General features: G+C 42.8%; 1 protein-coding gene across 3 annotated transcripts in view; it reads right to left on the bottom strand.

The window, feature by feature from the left end:
* NR5A2 (nuclear receptor subfamily 5 group A member 2) overlaps window positions 1-19245 on the bottom strand; it is a 138009-nt gene that overhangs the window by 55570 nt on the left and 63194 nt on the right. For all 3 annotated transcript variants that reach the window (XM_059146214.1, XM_059146212.1, XM_059146213.1), the window contains one exon: window positions 6996-7115. In XM_059146214.1, coding sequence (XP_059002197.1) covers window positions 6996-7115 — 120 coding nt within the window. The remainder of the gene's footprint in view (window positions 1-6995; window positions 7116-19245) is intronic.

Genomic DNA, 19245 nt, shown 5'->3' with positions numbered 1-19245 from the left:
TGTCTTTTATGTACTTAGTAAAATTAATTTATTGCTCTCTTACATGTAATCTTTGTGCCATTAAATTCAAGGCAGATATTGAAGAAATACTATAAGCTGCTGTCCCCTTTGGATAAGTTTCACTCATCATGAAGGAAGAAACCATTTTAGCTAAATTGCTTTTAGTTCTAATAACTGAGATTTTTGATGACTTGTACATTGTAAGATGCCTGTCATTTTAATATGATACACAATAATAGAAGATAATGAATAAGTTGCCAGTAGACCTTTCCCTTAGGATGATGTTACAGTGGCTGTTAATTAGCTACAATATGCAAATACTAAAAGCAATTCCACTTCAAAGTACTCCATTGTTATTTTATGTGTATGTAAGTATATATATACACAGATAGGTTTTATGTACATGTATTTTTAAATTACTGGATAGAAACAAATTCTTCTCTTAATGTTAAAGATATAGAATTCATTTTATAATCCAGATGTTATAATATTAACACTAATTATTAATGTAAGTTACTAAAATTATTAATAATATTACCAATAATCATTACTCTCTTTTTGCTTAACAAGATTTAACATATGCTTATATAGGTGGCTGATTAAAAAGACAAAATGAATGCATGATAGCTGACCTTAGGTTTAAGTAAGAAATTTGGTGTGAATCACCAAATCCTCATTCCAATACTAGGTAGTGGTGCCCTGGGCTGTTCTTTGCAGTGGGATTCTTTTCTATTATTATTATTACTACTATTGTTTTAAAGATTTTATTTATTCATTTGAGGAACATATAGAGACAGAGACTGAGGAAGAGAGAGACAGAGAGAGCACAAGCAGGGGCGTGGTAGACGGAGAGGGGAGAGCAGCAGAGGGAGAGGGAGAAGCAGCCTCCTCACTGAGCAGGGAGCTGGACATGGGGCTTGATTCCAGGATGCCAGGATCATGACCTGAGCTGAAGGCAGACACTGAACCTTCACCCAGGTGCCCTGCAGTCGAATTCTTTCAATTGCTCTAATTCTCAGTGAACTACAAAGGCACTCAATTCTGCAGACATTTATTTAGTGAACATAATATGCTAGGTAACTTGTTAGCCATGGGACTTTTGAAAAAGTTGTGCTATTTTATCCAACTTTTTCCTTTCCCTCTTCAAGCTCCAAGCACCAGTTCCCTGGAGATCCCCTCCATTTAAAACCAGTCTAGTCTTTCTCTTCCTTGTCTATTGTAACAAATTTACCATGAGCTGCATTCAGGAGGAAAATGCCAGAATATTGGAACAAGGAGCAGGTGGGGCCTTGCATTCCTTAGCCTGTCTAGCAGAGATGCTATAAAGCACTGTGTAGACGCCATATGCATGCTCAGGCGGACACAGAATTGCTGCCTGGGTCGCTTGTGTGTGAGGACTACAGTCCTGGTGGTACAGATTGAGATGTATTGAGTATTACTATTTATTAGTCTTAAAATACTCATCATAAACATTTTCATTTGTTCTAGAAGAACTCATCATGGAGCAGCTGAGAAAATTCTGTAAGCAAAGCAGGAAATTGTTTTTTGAATTTTACTTATCTGAGAGAGAGAGAGACCATGCACAAGCAAGGGAGCAGCAGGCAGAGGCAGAGGGAGAAGCAGGCTCCCCAGCGAGGAGCCCCATGCTGTGGGGCTCGATCCCAGGGCCCCTGGATCATGACCTGAACTGAAGGCAGGCACCAAACTGACTGAGCCACCCAGGCGCCCCAAACCTGGAACTTTCTACCGAGTAATGTGGGAGTACCGTATTTCTTCTAGTTGAGGCTGAAAAAGGTGATGGATTTTAGCTAGTTAAAGTTTAGTTAGTTTAGTTCAAGTTTTATCCAGAAATTCCTTGTCACTGCTCCTCTAACCCTGGGAGGATTTGCAGGTGTCTGTCTCAACCTGTGAAGGAGTTTGGTCAAATACAGTCACTTGAGAAATAAGGCACTTCCTTCTAGAAGTGGAATCTGGACAGCTTCACACGCCCATCTGACTCCCTGTGCACTTCCTCCTCTGAACCTTCCTCCCCTCTTATCTGAACTGATGTCGCGCGGCTTACCTGTGAAAGGGCACAGTGCAAAGCCCTCTGTGAGGCTTAGTCATCAGTGTCATTAGACGATAAATTACAACTCTTATCCCCAGCGAGGGCGGGACGCTGTCTAATTCCACCCCCCCCCCATTTTTGATTTTCCTTCAATTATCAGGTCTTCGTGAATGTTTTTAAATTAAGTGAATCAAGCTGTTTTTCTCCTGTAGGTGAGTGTTAAGTTGTCCATAGGGTTATTTTACACACTTCGTTGGAAGAATGCTGTTTAATTTTTTTTCAACATGATATCAACATCATGACTTGAGGCATCTATCACTGTTTCAAAGTTCACATTTCTGCACAAATCTGTGGTAGTAGGTCAATGTGTTTTGGTGGCAGAGGAATTGTTTCCTTTAGAAAATTAAGAAAATGCCGCATTTAGGAAGAAAACACAACAAAAGCAGTTGATTTAGAGTGGTAACATTGAGTGACCCTTTTTCTTCTTTCTAGCATTTTCTTAATGCTGAAATAATTTTATAACGGTACATAATAATCACATTAAAATGCTTCTGATGATCTAAATTTATTTTTACAATGTGATAACAATGCCACACCAAGAAATTTATAAGTAAAACAAAGCCATTTATATATTTAGGCTCATAAAGAAGAAATGAGTGTCTTGCTTGGAAGTTTCACAGAAGCTGTCATGCACAGAAATTATACACGAAGACTTTGTAGCATCTGTGAGATATACAGAAAAGCAGTATGGTATGTTGGTTAAGAACACAAACTCTTGGGGTGTGGGGGGTTGGGTGAGCCTGGGGGTGGGTATTATGAGGGCACGTATTGCCTGGAGCACTGGTATGGTATGGTGTATGAACAATGAATTCTGGAATTCTGGAACTCTGAAAAGTAAAAAAAAAAAAGAAAAAAAAAGGAACAAACTCTGGGGCGCCTGGGTGGCTCAGCTGACTGATCGTCAACTTCTGATTTCTGCTCAGATCATAATCTCAGGGACGGGAGATCGAGCCCTGTGTCAGGTTCTATGCTCAGCAGGGAGTCTGCTGGTCCCTCTCTCTCTGCTCCTCCCCTCACTCTTTCTCTGTCTCCTAAATAAATATATAAAATCTTAAAAGAAAAAAAGAAGGGAGAAAAAAAAGAACACAAACTTCGGCACCAGACTGCCTAGATCAGAACATTCTACTGCTTTTATTAGTTGTATTTTGACTTTGCATCAACTACTTCACCTCTCTCTGTCGCAGTTACTCATCTGTAAAATGGGGATGCTCTTAATAATAAGGAGTACTTTCTTCACAGGGCTGTTGACCTCCTATCAGCCTCCTGTTCACACCGTTTTGATACCCTGAAATTTTCATGTCCGTACTTTACAGAACTATTTCTTGTAATTCCTACTGCAATTTCTGACACAGATTCCCCTACAATCCCCCCTGGATAAGTGAAGAAACTGAAACTTGAATGGTAAGGGGAGTTCCCCAAGATGGTATAGCTAGTAAATTTTGGAACAGGAACTCAAACACCAGTCAGTTCAATTCTCAACTAAACTAATGTGTGTTAACACACACACACACACACACACACACACACTCAACATTTTCATACCAGACAGCAAATAGCCATGTACTAGTAATGAAAATATACTCTGCCAGGAGCTTGACTGTTATTAGATCATATACTAAAAAAGGGTTAAGTTCTCTCTTTTTGTTTTCTTCAACTACCTCCATATATTTTCCTTTTAAAATCATGCTAAAAAAAAAAAAAAAAAAAAGTGTTCACCCTGGGGATGCCTGGGTGGCTCAGTCTGTTGGGCGTCCAACTCCTGGTTTCAGCTTAGGTCATGATCTTGGGGTCCTGAGATCAAGTCTCATGCTGGGCTCCACGCTCAGCGTGGTCTGCTTGTCCCTCTCCCTCTGCTCCTCTTCCTGCTCGTTTGCTCTTTTATTTATTCAAATAAATAAAATTTTAAAAGAAAAATCATTTCCCCTCCCCTCAGAATATTGCTCTACTCTTATGCTTCCTGTAGTCGTTCCTTTCATCATTATTGTAACAATCGTTCTAAAATTAGCATACACCAAATGATCTATTATTGTTTTAACAAAAACATCTAGGTTTTCCCACATTTGCCGTCAGAGAGGTATTTACTATTCTAAGGAAGTTATACATCACATTTTCACCTATCTCTCTGCATCTCAGGGTGGGAAGCAGTACATGCCCACTGCCGTAGAAAGCAACTTCTTAATGCCAGACCAGTACTGGGGTCTCAGCCCCACGACCGGAAATGGGAAGGTGTAAGAAAGTAGAGATGAGATGGTGGGGAAGCGTGCTCTGGGTGTTGAGTCCAAGTTAACTTGTTTTAATTCAGCTCGTAGGTCACGATAGGGCAATTCTACTCTGGACCATCAGCTGATACTTTTCAGGCACCTAACATATTCAGCACTAAACAGGCGCTATATAGATGTAAAAATCTGTCTATGACTCCACATTAAAATATCTTCCTCATTCTGTTGCAAAGGTCACACGCTTTCCAAGGGTCTTCCTTCACAGCACTTCTTTTGCTTTAAGAAATTGCAGGTTGGGGCACCTGGGTGACTATCGGGGTCGGGGGAGGTTAAGCTTTCAACTCTTGACAGAGGCTCAGGTCTTGATCTCAGGGTCAGAAGACCTAGCCTGCTTATGATTCCCTCCCTCCTGCCCCTCCCCCCCAAGAAAGAACTAAAGAAACTGCCAGAGCGTCTCTCTACTTCCTAACTGAATGCTACCCAATCCATGAACCACTTAATAAAGCCAATCAAATCCTTAAGAAAAATATATAAGAAATTGCAGGAAGCCCAGAGATAGATTCAAAATGTTTAGCCTATTCCACAATAGAAAATACAAGGTTTGTTCCATAATTTTCACAAATTAAGAGTATTTGGTTATAATGAATCATTACAAAGGTCTGCATTGATTGGATGCAAAGGGGTAGGGGAGGGCTTTGACAGAAAGGTGACTCACTTCACGAGGGCAGAGGAGGGAGCTAGAAGACTCTGGGTGGCAGGAAAGGTGAGAGGGGAAGAACTAGCTCTTCGCTAGGGAGTTCGGTATTCGGTTGTGAGGGCAAAACATGAAGCAGCAGTAATTGATACTTAAGATGATAAATACCATCTATTTCTGACTGTTCTTGGTTTTGAAAATCAGAGACAAGAAATGCACTTTCCCTACTTTTTAAATGGTAATTACCTTTACCCAGGGGCAGCACTTAAGGCAAAATGAAATGTGAAATAAGGAGTATTTCTAAAGAGCAAGAATGAAAGTGCTTTGAGAAAGAACAGTACAAACCCATTTGATTTCTGAAACTCAGAAGGAAATGAAATCAAATTAATTTGTGGGCTGAGGTTCCTTCTAATGCAGTTCCTCGTCGGGTAGGGAGGGGAGGGGGAAACGGGGAAGGGGGTGGAGAGAGAGCTGGAGGCCTACCCAGTGAGGAAACTCTAGAAATGGGTACATGTCCTCCAAAACCCTGGGTCCCCGAACAAAAATGTTCAACGCAAATTTAAAAGCCCAGAAAGTCAAGCCCATGAGACTTTATTTGCTCGCCTGGAAGGCTTTTCTCAAGAGATGTACAGAAAGCGGGGACCAGATAGTGATGGAGATGGTTGAATTGATCCAATTTGCAAAAACTCTGAAATAGTGCTTGCCTTTAATTTGATTGGGAAAAGGTGATTTATGAATAATACAGCAAATGGCGTGGAGACAGCCTTTCATTTTCAAATAGGCACTGCTGTGGTTTCACAGCACATAAACATTTATGGCTGCATGTAAAAGATCACGGGGCCTGGGCAACAGAGTCCGGAAGCGCTGCGGAACGCTGCAGCGAGGCCTGAATAGGAATGACCCAATGGACTTAGGGAATCAAGGGGTTCCATGCATTTATTTTAATAACACATCAGTTACTGAAGGAAGGCGAAGGACTGGGAGGGACATGCCAAAATCCTATAAAGTTGGACTTAGGTCCATTAAGTACTTTCCGTTCCCCAGATATCGGTGAAGCCAACAACAATCTCTCCTCCTTTGAGTCTTTGCTAAACATCACCTTCTCATTAAAGACCAAACCCAACCGCTCGTACTGAACACGGCAATCCTTGGGTCGGGCTACCACGTACCCCCTGGATACGTGTGCATTCTCCTTTGCGTAGCACGTCCTCTTCTTTCTTCTTTTATTCGACAAGCACTTTGACCTCTAATACATCATACGTTTCTCATATACATAAATGTTACATGAAGATTCATTATGGTCAGCTTCTCCCTGCTACAATGTCAAGCGTCATGAGGACAGGGTCTCTAATGCATGCCACTGCCCTCCACTAGTGGCTGGCATGCTGTCGGATGCCCAATAAATATCTGTGGATCCACCGAGTATCTATTCAGAAAGGAGTAGGGATGAACAGCAACTTTTTTTTCATCTTCCTTTGGAATGACGGTAGCTCCTAAAAACTGGAACTCCTGGCCCTTTTCCCTCGCATGCCTTTATGCCAATATTTATGTACGATGTCTGAATCAGTCTCTTCCACCACTATGATGCCAAAACAGTAGGATTCCGCAAGGTATAAGCTTTTTTTTTTAGTAACTGACAAAACAAGTGTGTAGATGAACGCAGAAATCCGAGGAAAGATGGCTGGGTACTCATCATTAATTCTGATTTAACAGTTGTTTTGAGCCTTCAAAGCACAACTTCCAATCCCAGCAGAGTGAAAGCAGCAGAATGTCTGTGATTATGTTTGCTTTTACAAGTTTAACCGTAATCATCAGTGTAGGAACAGAGTGCACCAAGTCAGCTTTTCTAAATTATTTGCAGCCAATCTTTTCCTTTCAAAGCACCAGAGTGCTTCTGACCTAGTTAAATTCCTGCCATTCTGAACATGCTTAATAAAAAGACATTTTTTGGGGGGTGGGGGGTCTCTATACTCACTTGTTGCCCAGTAACCAGGAAGATGGATCCTTCCTTTCCGTGTACCACTTGTCGGTAAATGTGGTCGAGAATTAAGAGCTCACTCCAGCAATTCTGAAGCAGCTTCATTTGGTCATCAACCTGTAAAACAGAAAAAAAAAAAATTGACACTGTTAGTCTCTACATTTTTTATTTTCATTTAATTTTCTACCTAAGATAACTCACTATAAGCTTGAGGTTTCCCTCCACCAATGGCCACCATGGTGCAAATGCTCAGAATTTACATCGCTGCTCCTAAAAATCATTATTTTCATCTGGACAAATACTTTTCCACCTATGAATACTTAAGAGTAGTATTTATAATCAATGAGCTGCTAGGAAAAGGCCCTCCATTAGATCGTTCTGTCTAATGCTCACAGAGCTATTAGAGTGTGCTTGTGGGAGGTCCAGGTGCCTCACACTGTCCTCAGCAGACCCCATTAGAATGACCCCAAATAGCCTGTGTTATAGTATCTAGTTTACTACATTGACACAGAGCTAAAATAGTACACTGATAGTAGCAAGCTGCCAAACTGAGAAGATTTCTTTAAAAGACAATTAGCATGGGGCGCCTGGGTGGCTCAGTGGGTTGAACCTCTGCCTTCGGCTCAGGTCATGATCTCAGGGTCCTGGAATAGAGCCCTGCATTGGGCTCTCTGCTCAGTGGGGAGCCTGCTCTCCCCGCCTCCTCTACCTGCCTCTCTGCCTACTTGTGATCTGTCAAAACAAATTAAAATAAATAAATAAATAAAAGACAATTAGCATGCCAGCACAAAGGACTTTGGAAGATAGAGACACACTGCCATTATCTGGGATCCGGATTAACTGGAAGTCCAAGTTTGAACAGAACAATGACCAATCATGGTCTTGAGACTCATTTACATTTGCTTTATGATCTGGACGATTTTCCTAGAAACTCTCTGAACTTCGGCTTCTGTGACTGGATAATGAACCAAGAATATTGCCTCCCTCATAGGACTGCCATGTGGATTAAAATGAAAGATGCTGAATCCCAGTGGGCATTTTATTCTTCTTTCATCTCGTCCTCCAGGAGACGGCATTCTTCAGTGACAAAACCGTTCTTATTTCACGTACAGTTCACAGACCCACCTACGGTCTGCAGTCAAATGCTCTACCACTGAGCTATACCCTGTCTCCCACCTATGGTCTGAATGCGAAGACCATACTGATCCACTGCAATGGCTACCTGTAACAGCAGGATCTTCCTTTTGTAATATCTACCAGCCAAAGATCCAATTTTTCCGAATGTGGTGGCCATATTTAGACTATACACTATGTATTTATAAAAGTAACACCTGACATCGATTATGTTCCGTAGTAGTTTTGGAGAGGTTTTGTGTATTGCTTTGGATTTAGCTGATAGAATATGCCTTTGAAGCTACCCAAACTGGTATCATTATATTCAATTTAGAGATGAGAAAATAGGGCTCAGAGAGGTCAAGTGATATTCCTAAAAAATTTTCTTTCTCTCTGTCAAGCTCTAGGCTGTCTCCAAATTACATCAGAAGGTGCTAGAATCTTCTAACTGAAGATAATTTGACTTACTTTTAACAAATTCATTTTTAAGTAGCCATTCAAAGGAACTGCAGATAGCTGGCTGATTCTTAGGAAGTTTCCACTCACACATTCATTAGTACTGATGTGAGCTTGTGATGAACTTGATTGGCATGAGTCTAGGATACAGCGAACACAGTCAAGGGCGCACTGAACCCAAGGTACAGAGACGGACTGAAGACTCAGTTCTATACTTTCCAGCGTTGAAAGCTTAGTCAAACTACTTAATTCTCTAAGACTTACTTTCTCACCTAAAAATATAGGAGATTCTTTTTGTGAGGATGAAATAAGACACAAATGAAGAAATGACAGACAGAGAGCTCACACCTGATGGACCTCACTGATTCTGTGGAGGAGAAAAGCAGCAGCACTGCAACTACACAAAACTACAATCAGGCTCTGGTCAGGGAAACCTATCCCCAAGCATCCCCACCACAAGTATGTGGAACCACTTAGTCTGTTCTGACCAAAAGAATTTCATTCCTGGGTGCCTGGGTGGCTCGGCTGGGTAAGGGGCCGACTCTTGGTTTTTGCTCAGGTTGTCATCTCATGTGTTGTGGGATCAAACCCTGAGTCAGGCTCTGCGCTCGGTGGGACTCTGCTCGAAGATTCTCTCCCTCTTCTCCCTCACCCCCGCTCCTACTCTCTGTCTCTGTAAAATAAATGAAGGGCCCCTGGGTGGCTCTGATGAAGTCTCTGCCTTCGGCTCAGGTCATGATCCCAGGGTCCTGGGGCTGAGGCCAGTGATGGGCTCTCTGCTCAGCAGGGAGTCTGCTTCTCCTCCTCCCTCTGCTTCTACCCCATGCTCCTGCTCTCTACGTCTCTCAAGTAAGTAAATAAATAAAATCTTCCTTTAAAATAAGAAAATAAATGAATAAATCTTAAAAAAATAAAAAGAACTTCCTTCATCCTAGTGAATAGGTATTTTTAAGAGCTGATTATTTGGCAGGTTATGAGTACCAGACCTGGGATATAATGGTGAGCAGGACAAACGCAGTGCCCACCTTGTGAAATGAGTCTCAGGGTGGATAATATCCACGCAAACATGACGCCGTGATTTAGTGACAGGAGGAGGTCACATTCTTCTCTACCGGAGAATCTCCACAGTGTTGTGTGCTATGACAAGTCAGCTTCTGGGCGGCAGTTGATGCAGACCCCTCCCTAACTGTTCTTCACAAACTATTGTCACAAGGATCTGTGGCCAAATGTCCCAGAACTATACATGTTGTAGCATCCAGGGGACATTCCAGGAACTGTCTCTCCAGATGCTTCTGGGGATTTCAAAACATACTATGCTCTCCTGGGTTTTGTTATACTCTCATTTCAACAAAATCATACTCAGCATCTTATTTCAAATTTATCAGTCTATGATGACAATTTGGTTCCATCCACGGTATGTTTTATGGTTTGGGGGACTGTGTGGTGTGTGTATGTGAGAGACAGCGAGCGAGCTATGAAGCTTTAGTTATTTATCACTCTTTTCAGGGGAACCTAAAATACTCCCCCCTGAGATTGTCTCCCCAGAAACAACTGTTACACATGTTAATGTTGCACATAATTTCAAAATAGGTGGGGGAACAGAGATCCCTCAAAGTGCATATATTGCTCCCATTTTTGAAAGAGCCAAGGGATTATCTGCTGGCCACACAGAAAGAGAGAAAAGGGAGTGAAGATGAAAAGAAGCAGAAGTTTGGGAACTTTCTCTTTTTAAGGGCTTTTTCTTCTTCGTCTGCAGATGATGGTCCCTTACTTTCATATGTAACAGGACAGAAATACTAGAGTCAAGAGTTTTCTAGCATCAAACCCTGTTCCAACTGTAAAACAACCTGACTTCTCCAGGCTTTCTTTTCTTTTGGGATATTGAAGACACACTTCCAGGTGTATCATGTTCAGAAAAAGAATGAGGTGTATCGTTTTCAGATCTTATGTCTAACTCTGTGTGTGTGTGCGTGTGTGTGTGTATGTGAGAGAGAGAGAGAGAGAGAGAGCACACGCCAGCCAATGGCCAAGGAAGAAATGAAAGTTTTGCTCTGATGCATCCTCTGTAAGTTTCTTACTAAGGGGCTGGATATTTTTTCATCCTCACTTCCGGCCACTGCTGCCTACCTCCAGAGGCAGTAAGAAATCAGGCTTTTAAAACCTGGGATTTCCTGGTTCCTCTGCTGTTTCAGAAATTACAAGAACAGGTGAACATGTCTATTTCCCATAATCAGCACTTCGCTTTTGCTTTTCTTTTTTGTACTGTTCAAGTCAGCATGTCTTCCTTTGTGTCTAACATAGGATCTTCGCTCTGCCTGTTTTCCCCAAGTACCGTAACTGCTTGTTCATCTGTCCGCCCTCCTTGAGGATAGGGGTAAAACCTGCGGCTGGAGCTCCCACGGTGCCCCTCACAACACCCAGCCAAAAAAAAAAAAAAGATGCATTTTATAAATGCTTGTTCAGAGAAAAAACAAATGATTGAATTAGCTTCTGCAAGGTTTCTGCTTGGCACCTACGTATCTTTGGTACCTAGCCCACAAGATAAGCTTGCTTGCTTGTCCTTCCGTGTTTGTGGAATAAACAACCAACTTTACCCCACAATAAACACCCGGAGAATCTGCCTCAGACCCTTCCCACATGCGCTGGCAGGTCTGGACCCACGGCTGCCCCTTCGTAAGGACTTCTTGACCGATTGTAATTTTAACACTCCTCCTGAGCCATTGATTTCCTTGTTTTAACACTCTCTGAGGGGGCTTCCCATGCCAACATTCCATTTCATTATTTTCCATAATTGATTATGTAGTATTTCATGTTATCTGGAAATTGGTGAGTATGCAGCTTCACGATGCTTCGGGTGACAGAGTTTGTATGCAGCTCTGTGAATATAAGCACGGGGTAAATTTGATGACCAACATGATCCTTATCTCTAGATAAGAAAACCTGCCAATTTTGAAGGTATTTTTCCTTTGGAAAACAGTTATAGGTGAATTGGGGGGTGGCGAAGAGGGGAAAAATAATCCACTGCTTCTGAGTCAATTCTCCAGGTACCAATACTGTCAATAAACAACTTAGGGTGGCATCTGGGGAGCCCAGAAGGGGGACTGAATGAGTGTAGTAACTCCCATTATATATCAAAACCTCTGGCTAGTTAGCCTACCACCTCTTATAATCCTGTTATCAGCTGCAATAAAAGGACAGACTTATCTCAGAAACCGAGTTACTCATCACAGAAACAATTTACACGGACTTACCGATGAGTGTGTAAAGGAGTACAAGACACACATTGTTCATGAACCACACTTCCCACACCCCAGAATGTTCATCATTAGAGACACATGCTTTCTCATAAGAACAGTGAATTCGGGCACATGATGAGAGCAAGAAAAATGTGTAGAACCTCCTCAAGCCTGCCCTTAACTGATCAGAGCCTTTTTGGTGTCCCCTCCCCTTTAGCTTTTAAAAGTCTGGCAACCACGCCGTGATTTCACTTTCCCTCTGGCAGGCGGATGTGACAGTTGACATCACGATCATTGTGGTTACACTTTAAGATAGTTATTTTAAGGAACACATTCTGCTGACATGGACTGGTAACTTACAAGTGGACAGGAGCCCATTTCTTCCTTCTGATCCTTCAGTCTGGGTGTTCTAGGCCTCCTTAGAAACTTGGTGGAGGGAGAACGGAAGTGACTAGGACTCAGTCCCTCCCTTGGAGGAACTCACAGTCCAGGGAGAGGAGACAGAAGTCTGCCGCTGTAATTCCCCGTGCAGCAGAAGCTGGAGACCACTCTAGCTGGCTTCACCTCCCGGGGGGCCATGGAAGCTTCTGAGAAGACGGTACTTAAATGCAGAACTCAACCTTGTAGGATCACTCACGGAACTCAGTAGCTCCTATGAGAACTCTTGGGACCAAGTATTTTAAAACTGATGTGAGGATTCTTCACAATCATGACAAATAAAGTCCACCTTTTCTTCCCCCCCCCCCCCACTTTCTAGCAAAAAGAAAAAAAAAAAAAAAAAAACCATGAAATGGACGTCCATTTTTTTGAAGCTTCCTTTTGGGACCAAGGTGGCATTTATAAAGAGGTCTTCAGAAGCAGGGAGAGAAAAATCAAAATCAAGACAAATCAAAATCAACTTTACACATCTGAGTGAGAACCTGCTCTGGGCAAGGCGGACACCCGACGACTCTAATCCTGTACTGTTTTTGTAAAGAACGCTGCTGATCCCTGCGGCCACTGTCATAAAGTGCTACAAAGTCCAAGAAAAAAAATGATTTCACATTAACAACGATTAAACAAGCACTAAAAACAATACTGTACAAGAGAAATAACAGCCAGTAAAACTCCCCTGTCAATTGTGGCAATGGCCCAGAGATTTATGACCAGGGGTTCTTCCCTGGTCGGAGGTACTGAAGGCCAGGGAACTGAACTCGTCTGGCCCTGCTCTGTTTCTCTAGATGGGCAACACAGGATTGTTCCCCCCCCCACCCCCCGCAACCTAACTCCTCAGGTGACGGACGCTGGAGGCAGAGGGCATTCACTGTAGGCTATCTGCCCCTTGTTTCCAAATGTGTATGTATGTATGACTGTGTATACACTGTCTGCTGATCCTTTAGCATGGGGAGGCCTGGGGTGGCCACAGAAAGAGGAATTAGATTGAGGTCAATCAACAGCTACCATACAGCTGATATCCTTAATCTCCAGGAACCGGGGTCACCTACGTCCTGCCCCACTTCCACATCACTGGTGGTGAGCCAAAGAGTGGAGTGTGGTTATGAATTGAGTGAGATCGCTGTCAGCACAGGGAGAGGACAGAAAATACAGAACATTCAACACTGAATCCAGAGTCACTCAGCAGGACAGCCAGAGGCCCCAAACCGAGGAACCTCAAAGGCAACCACTATGTAACCCAGGATCCAGCACCAGCCACTCACAGTCATGATGAGTCGCCAGGAACAGGCTCAACAAATCTGCTAGTTAAGAAGTCGGAGAACGGTGTGGTTTGGATTAGAGGTCTTCTACCAAAAATGTTTTAATTTCTTGGGATACCTGGGTGGCTCCATTGGTTAAGCATCTGCATTTGCCTCAGGTCATGATCCCACGTCCTGGGATCGAGTCCCATGCTGGACTCTCTGCTCAGCAAGGAGTCTGCTTCTTCCTTTCACTCATTCCCTCACACTCTCTTGGTCTCAAATAAATAAAATCTTTAAAAGGGGGGGGGAGAGATAGATTGAAAGAGAGCATGAGCCACGGGAAGGCAGAAGAGGAGGGACCAGCAGACTCCCTACTGAGCAGGGAGAAACCTGGATACGGGGCTCCATCCCAGGACTCTGGGAGCATGACCTGAGCTGAAGGCAGATACTTAACTGAGCCACCCTTGGAACCCACATGTAGTAATATTTTATACAAAGGTGTGCTAGTGGGCGCCTGGGTGCCTCAGTGGGTTAGGCCGCTGTTATGATCTTGGGGTCCTGGGATCGAGTCCCGCATCGGGCTCTCTGCTCAGCGGGGGGCCTGCTTCCCTCTCTCTCTCTCTGCCTGCCTCTCTGTCTACTGTGATCTCTCTCTCTGTCAAATAAATAAATAAAATCTTTAAAAAAAAAAAAAAGGTGTGCTAGTATCAATGTGAGTCTTTTTTCATTTATATAAATGTGAGGTGATTACATATGCGGGAGACATCACTGAGATTTGGAGGGAATACTGCACACTGCAGGTACATGTTAAATGTCACTTGGATTATGTATCAAAGACAACACATTGGAATTTGGCCCATTTCTTCTGCATGAAATAGTAGCTACAGTCCCAGAATTTGTCAAACCAAAGGACAAAGTTTCCCGGTTTTTATCCCTCCTGCTTTTTAAATGTTATTTATTTCTTCGAGAGTCAGGGAGAGCGCGAGCATGAGCAGGGGAAAGGGCAAAGGGGGAGGGGGAGGGAGAGGGAGGGAATTCCAAGCAGACTCCCCACTGGCCATGGAGCCCCACTTGGGACTCAATTCCGTGACCCAAAGATCAGGACCTGAGCTGAAAACAAGAGTCGGAGGTTCAACCAACTGAGCCACCCAGGGGCCCCTTTTACCCCTCCTCTTATCCATACTTCAAAAAGCTTCTTCTTGAACTATCAATCCCTTCTAAGCTGGTAAGTTCATCATACTGGGGGGTCGAACAGGAATGTGCACACAGCAATGTGAGGAGTCTTCCCTGTTTAAGATTTCATATGCGTCCACGTAGAATTGATGTGGTCTGATGAAGGTGGACACAAAATGGTAATGACTATTTTTCCTTTTGGTTTACAGAATATAATCACACTCCATAGCTTTGAAGTCAAAGCATGTACATATCTAAAGAGAGATGGGGGAAAGGGAGTTTCCGCCAGTCACAGAAACGGTACCTCTGTCCATACTTCCCCTAAGAGTTGCTTGGATATGACAAGTCAGCACGATGGGCTGATGCTTCCACGTGGCCGTGGACTTTTGCGAAGTGAAGGAGACAGAACTAGAATAGCTATGAACGTCATGGCCAACCCAGCCCCAGGTTGTGTGTGACCAGTATTACAAAGGATGGTCTGGAGGAGGGCAGGGTTAAGAGAGGAGTCACTTTTCTTGTCGGATTATGGACCTGTCCCCCTCAACAATAAATCAAACAACATATGGTCGGGTGTTACTGAGACCTGACTGAACATGAGCCCTTATCCTCGAGAAACTTACAGATGAACTGAGCAAATAAGATGTATCCATGCCAAGTACTGAGTGTATAAGGTAGCATATAAAGCGTTAAACTCTGTGGAACCAGTAATTTGAAAATGAATATCTATATATAGAAATACTTATCTAGAGGCACCTGGGTGGCTCAGTGAGTTAAAACCTCTGCCTTCAGTTCAGGTCATGATCCCAGGGTCCTGGGATAGAGCCCCACATCCAGCTCTCTGCCCAGCAGGGAGCCTGCTTCCGCCTCTCTCTCTGCCTCTCTGCCTACTTGAGGTCTCTGTCAAATAAATAAATAAAATCTTAAAAAAAGAAAGAAATACTTCTCTCTCTATATATTTATATATATAAATATTGTGTGTATACCTTAGATATAGAGCTAAGTTATACATTATATTTAATAAATATATTTATAATTTACTATATAGAACTCATAATATATTTAATAAAAATGATATTATATTTATTATAACTGAGTTATTTTATAGGCATAAGTATAAAATGCCATATCCTTAAAATATTTGAAGCAGTTTATATGCACACACATACATGTGTACATATGAGATACAAGGAAAAAAAAGGTAGAATACCAAGCTGAAGCCAAGACTAGGCTCAGTCCCTAAAATCAGTTTCATAAGGATTGGTTCAGTTACCGGAAATGGGCCACACTCTGGTTCCTTGAGGCGGAGCACCATTATTAACATGACTGCTAGTATGCATGTGATAAAATCAGTTACTTGCAAAATACCCTATCTTTGTACTGGACTCCTGAGAGAAATTTCTCTGTGAGTTTTCCAAGGAGAATTCTAGAACATGCAGCAAGTGAGGCTCCGGCCATATCCTCCAGTACACACAATATTTACCTCCACAGAGGGTGTTCCTTTTAAAACTCCATTTGAAGTTCCTTTTAAATGGCAATGGCAATGTTAGGAGGCCACAAGATAATGTGGTCCTGGAGCTCAAATTTCTGATGGTCTGTTTTCCAAAGATAAACTGCAATAATCCAGAAAGGGAGAAATGTACATATTTTAAGTCCTTTCACTAACAGCAGAGTTCAGGACCATTAGACACTGTAAAGGAAATGTATGGGGCTGTGCAGCTCAGAAACGTGGGTTCCTATCTTGGCGCTCCAGCCATGTAACTTTGGGCAAAGAATTCAAACTCCTTAAACCTCAGCTGCTCTCACAGCTGTTCTTCTTGTTAAATGATACAAATATAAGTGTGCCCACCTCAGGGGCACCTAGATGGTTCAGTGGGTTGAGCCTCTGTCTTTGGTTTAGGTCCTGATCTCAGGGTCCTGGGATTGAGTCCCGCATGGGGCTCTCTGCTCAGTGGGGAGCCTGATTCCCCCTCTTCTGCCTACTTGTGACCTCTCCTTCTGTCAAATAAATAAATAAAATATTTAAAAAAAAAAAAAGGTGTGCCCAGCTCAGTGACTGGCACATAGCAGACATCCAGATAAGGGTAGTTAAGCCTGATTCTTAATACAAAAAAGTAGGAGGCTTGGGTGGCTCAGTTGGTTGGGCAACTGCCCTCGGCTCAGGTCCTAATCCTGGAGTCCCATAGGCTCCCTGCTCAGCAGGGGATCTGCTTCTCCCTCTGACCACCCTGCTCATGCTCGTTCTCTCTCTCTCAAATAAATAAATAAATAAAATCTTTAAGAAAACACAAAAAAGGCAAAATACAGGAGATGCAAACTGAAGTACAAAGGAACAAATTTCAGGTGATGGAAAGGCTGATGAAGGAGCAAAGAAAAAGATTTTAAAGCAGATTAATGTGAAATGTTTTCCAGTGCTTTCTCTTGCTGGGTATTGTTTCATTTATGACCATTACCTGTTTCCTGTTCTCTAGCTTAGAAATCTCCTCTGTATAATTAAGGCAATGTTCCTCCCATGTCCAACCCGGCAGATGTATTTCAAGCAATGAAGACAAAGCCCTTGAAGGATGAATATATTTTCTGCTAGTTTGGCTGGAATGTCCAGAAAGCACTTGTGAATATGATTAGCATTTTCAGAATATTCACGTTCTTCATTTTCCAGACATTGCCTTAAAGGCAACAATACCAGCAGCCACAGGACTCCAGGTGGGCAGTGGGCCTGTTACCTGGACATAAGTGACTAAAACAAAAATTAAGGATCGTTTTGGTTGCCTTGCAACTTGGGAACTGGGCACAGAGTGGAAGTCCTTGGAATACCAGCGTGGAGAAGAAAGGGAAATGAGGATATGCTAATGAACATGTTCCATGACCCTTAAGGTCTTAATGTGACTTCTTCTGCTTGTAGACTGCATTTCGAAGCCAGAAAAGGAGTTGTCAGAGGCTAAAATGTCCTTGGGTCCTTTTTGGCTGGCTGTTTCTATCAGGCAGTTGGCCAAAGAAAGGAGGAAAGAACCCAAGTGGCCTAAATCTCACTCACCAAAAATACAACTGAAATTAGGGCAGAGGCCAAGAGAGGTCCCTAAGGTCCATCCAGTGATGGGAATTCACTGGACACAAAGGCTCCTGGGAGAATTCCTCTGCCCAGCTCCCCAGAGACATATGGACAAGGTACTCTCTTCATACAATTCACATTCTCCCTTCAGGTCACAGAGCTAAGTGTGAGGCCAATCCATGCCTTCAGAGATACCCAGAAATGGATTCACAGGAAATGGTAACAATTGAGGAAAGAGCTCCCAGAGTCAAAGGGTCAGTCCCAAGGGTGGGATGGTTATTTCTAGGTAGCCCAAATAATTTCTGCTTTGTGAGAAATCCCTCAATAGGGTATACTGGGAAATATTCATTCCAGTGCTCCAAACTCGGCATGTTAACAACGCTCATAGTTCTTATCTAATTTCCTGTCTGGGGCACAGTGAATGGCATCCGCTCACACTGTCAGAATTGAGGGTACCCCCATACTGGTACTTCCTGCATCACAACCTGGTCCTGGGAGGACAGTAGGTGTTTAGTTAATAGTTGCTTGATCAGGGCTGAAAGGACCTAGCAACCACTTGTAGTTCAACTACCTTGTTTTATAGAAGAGGAAACCCAGGCCAGGAGTGGGGGGGCTGTGATTTATATAAGGGTTCCTTGGGTGCCAGAAATAGAGTGGGAACCCAGGTATCCTGAATCCTAGCCCAGTGCACTACAACTATGTTTTCTTCTATGGGAATAAAAAATACCTTATTCTTTTCCTCTGGATTCTTTTTTTAAATATAGCACTGTCTCAAGTTTCTTTCTTGCAAGGAGAGAAATTAATGGTGATTTAGTTCCTTTATTTCAAAGGTAAAGAAGTTTGTGATTTGAAAAATAAAGGCTTCCAAAAACACAAAAGACACAGATAACAAATGACAGAACCTTGGAATTTTTTCAGACAAAATCTAGACAGATTTGGGGGCAAGACTATGAAGGTGACTTGAATGGGAGATGAACTAAGACCGGGCATTTTCTTAATTCCAAAGAGGTCTGTTTTCTGCCCCAACTTAAAGAAGAATGAGGTTCCTCTGGGTAAACTAGAATCAAGATGGAGAAGGAACTGAGAGAAACAAGATTACATGCTCTTCATTATTTTTGAAAATCCACAAATTATTTTATGGTATGATAGATTAGATTTTTCTCTCAAAGTATTTAGGCAAATATTAACTTAATTTGATCCTGAAGCCTTTTCTTAGTGGCCCACAAATAACTTTATCAGGATGTGTCCATTTGGTCACAATAGAATGAGTGGCGATCTGCCAGCCATCTGTGGAAACTACCTTCCCCCAGCTGTGCCTGCTGGAACCACATTTGGGACCACCTCTCCTCAAAAACCTTTGGCCCTATACCTCTGCACAGTGGTACACCTGGCTTCTCAGTGCCGGTGTGCGTCACTGAAAAGGCTGGGTGGCCCCTTTTTGGCCTAGCTCCAGTCCCAGGAGACCCAAAGGTCATCACGTAGCTCCTGGTTGCCTGTGCCCTTTTCTACAACTGCCTGAAGCTTGGCAGCGTGGAGTACAGGACTTC

This window comes from Mustela lutreola, chromosome 14 (genome assembly GCF_030435805.1).
Source record: "Mustela lutreola isolate mMusLut2 chromosome 14, mMusLut2.pri, whole genome shotgun sequence".
In the NCBI taxonomy this organism is placed as follows: Eukaryota; Metazoa; Chordata; class Mammalia; order Carnivora; family Mustelidae; genus Mustela; species Mustela lutreola.
Note: the sequence above shows the minus strand (reverse complement) of the source record. Positions and strands in the feature narration are given on the sequence as shown.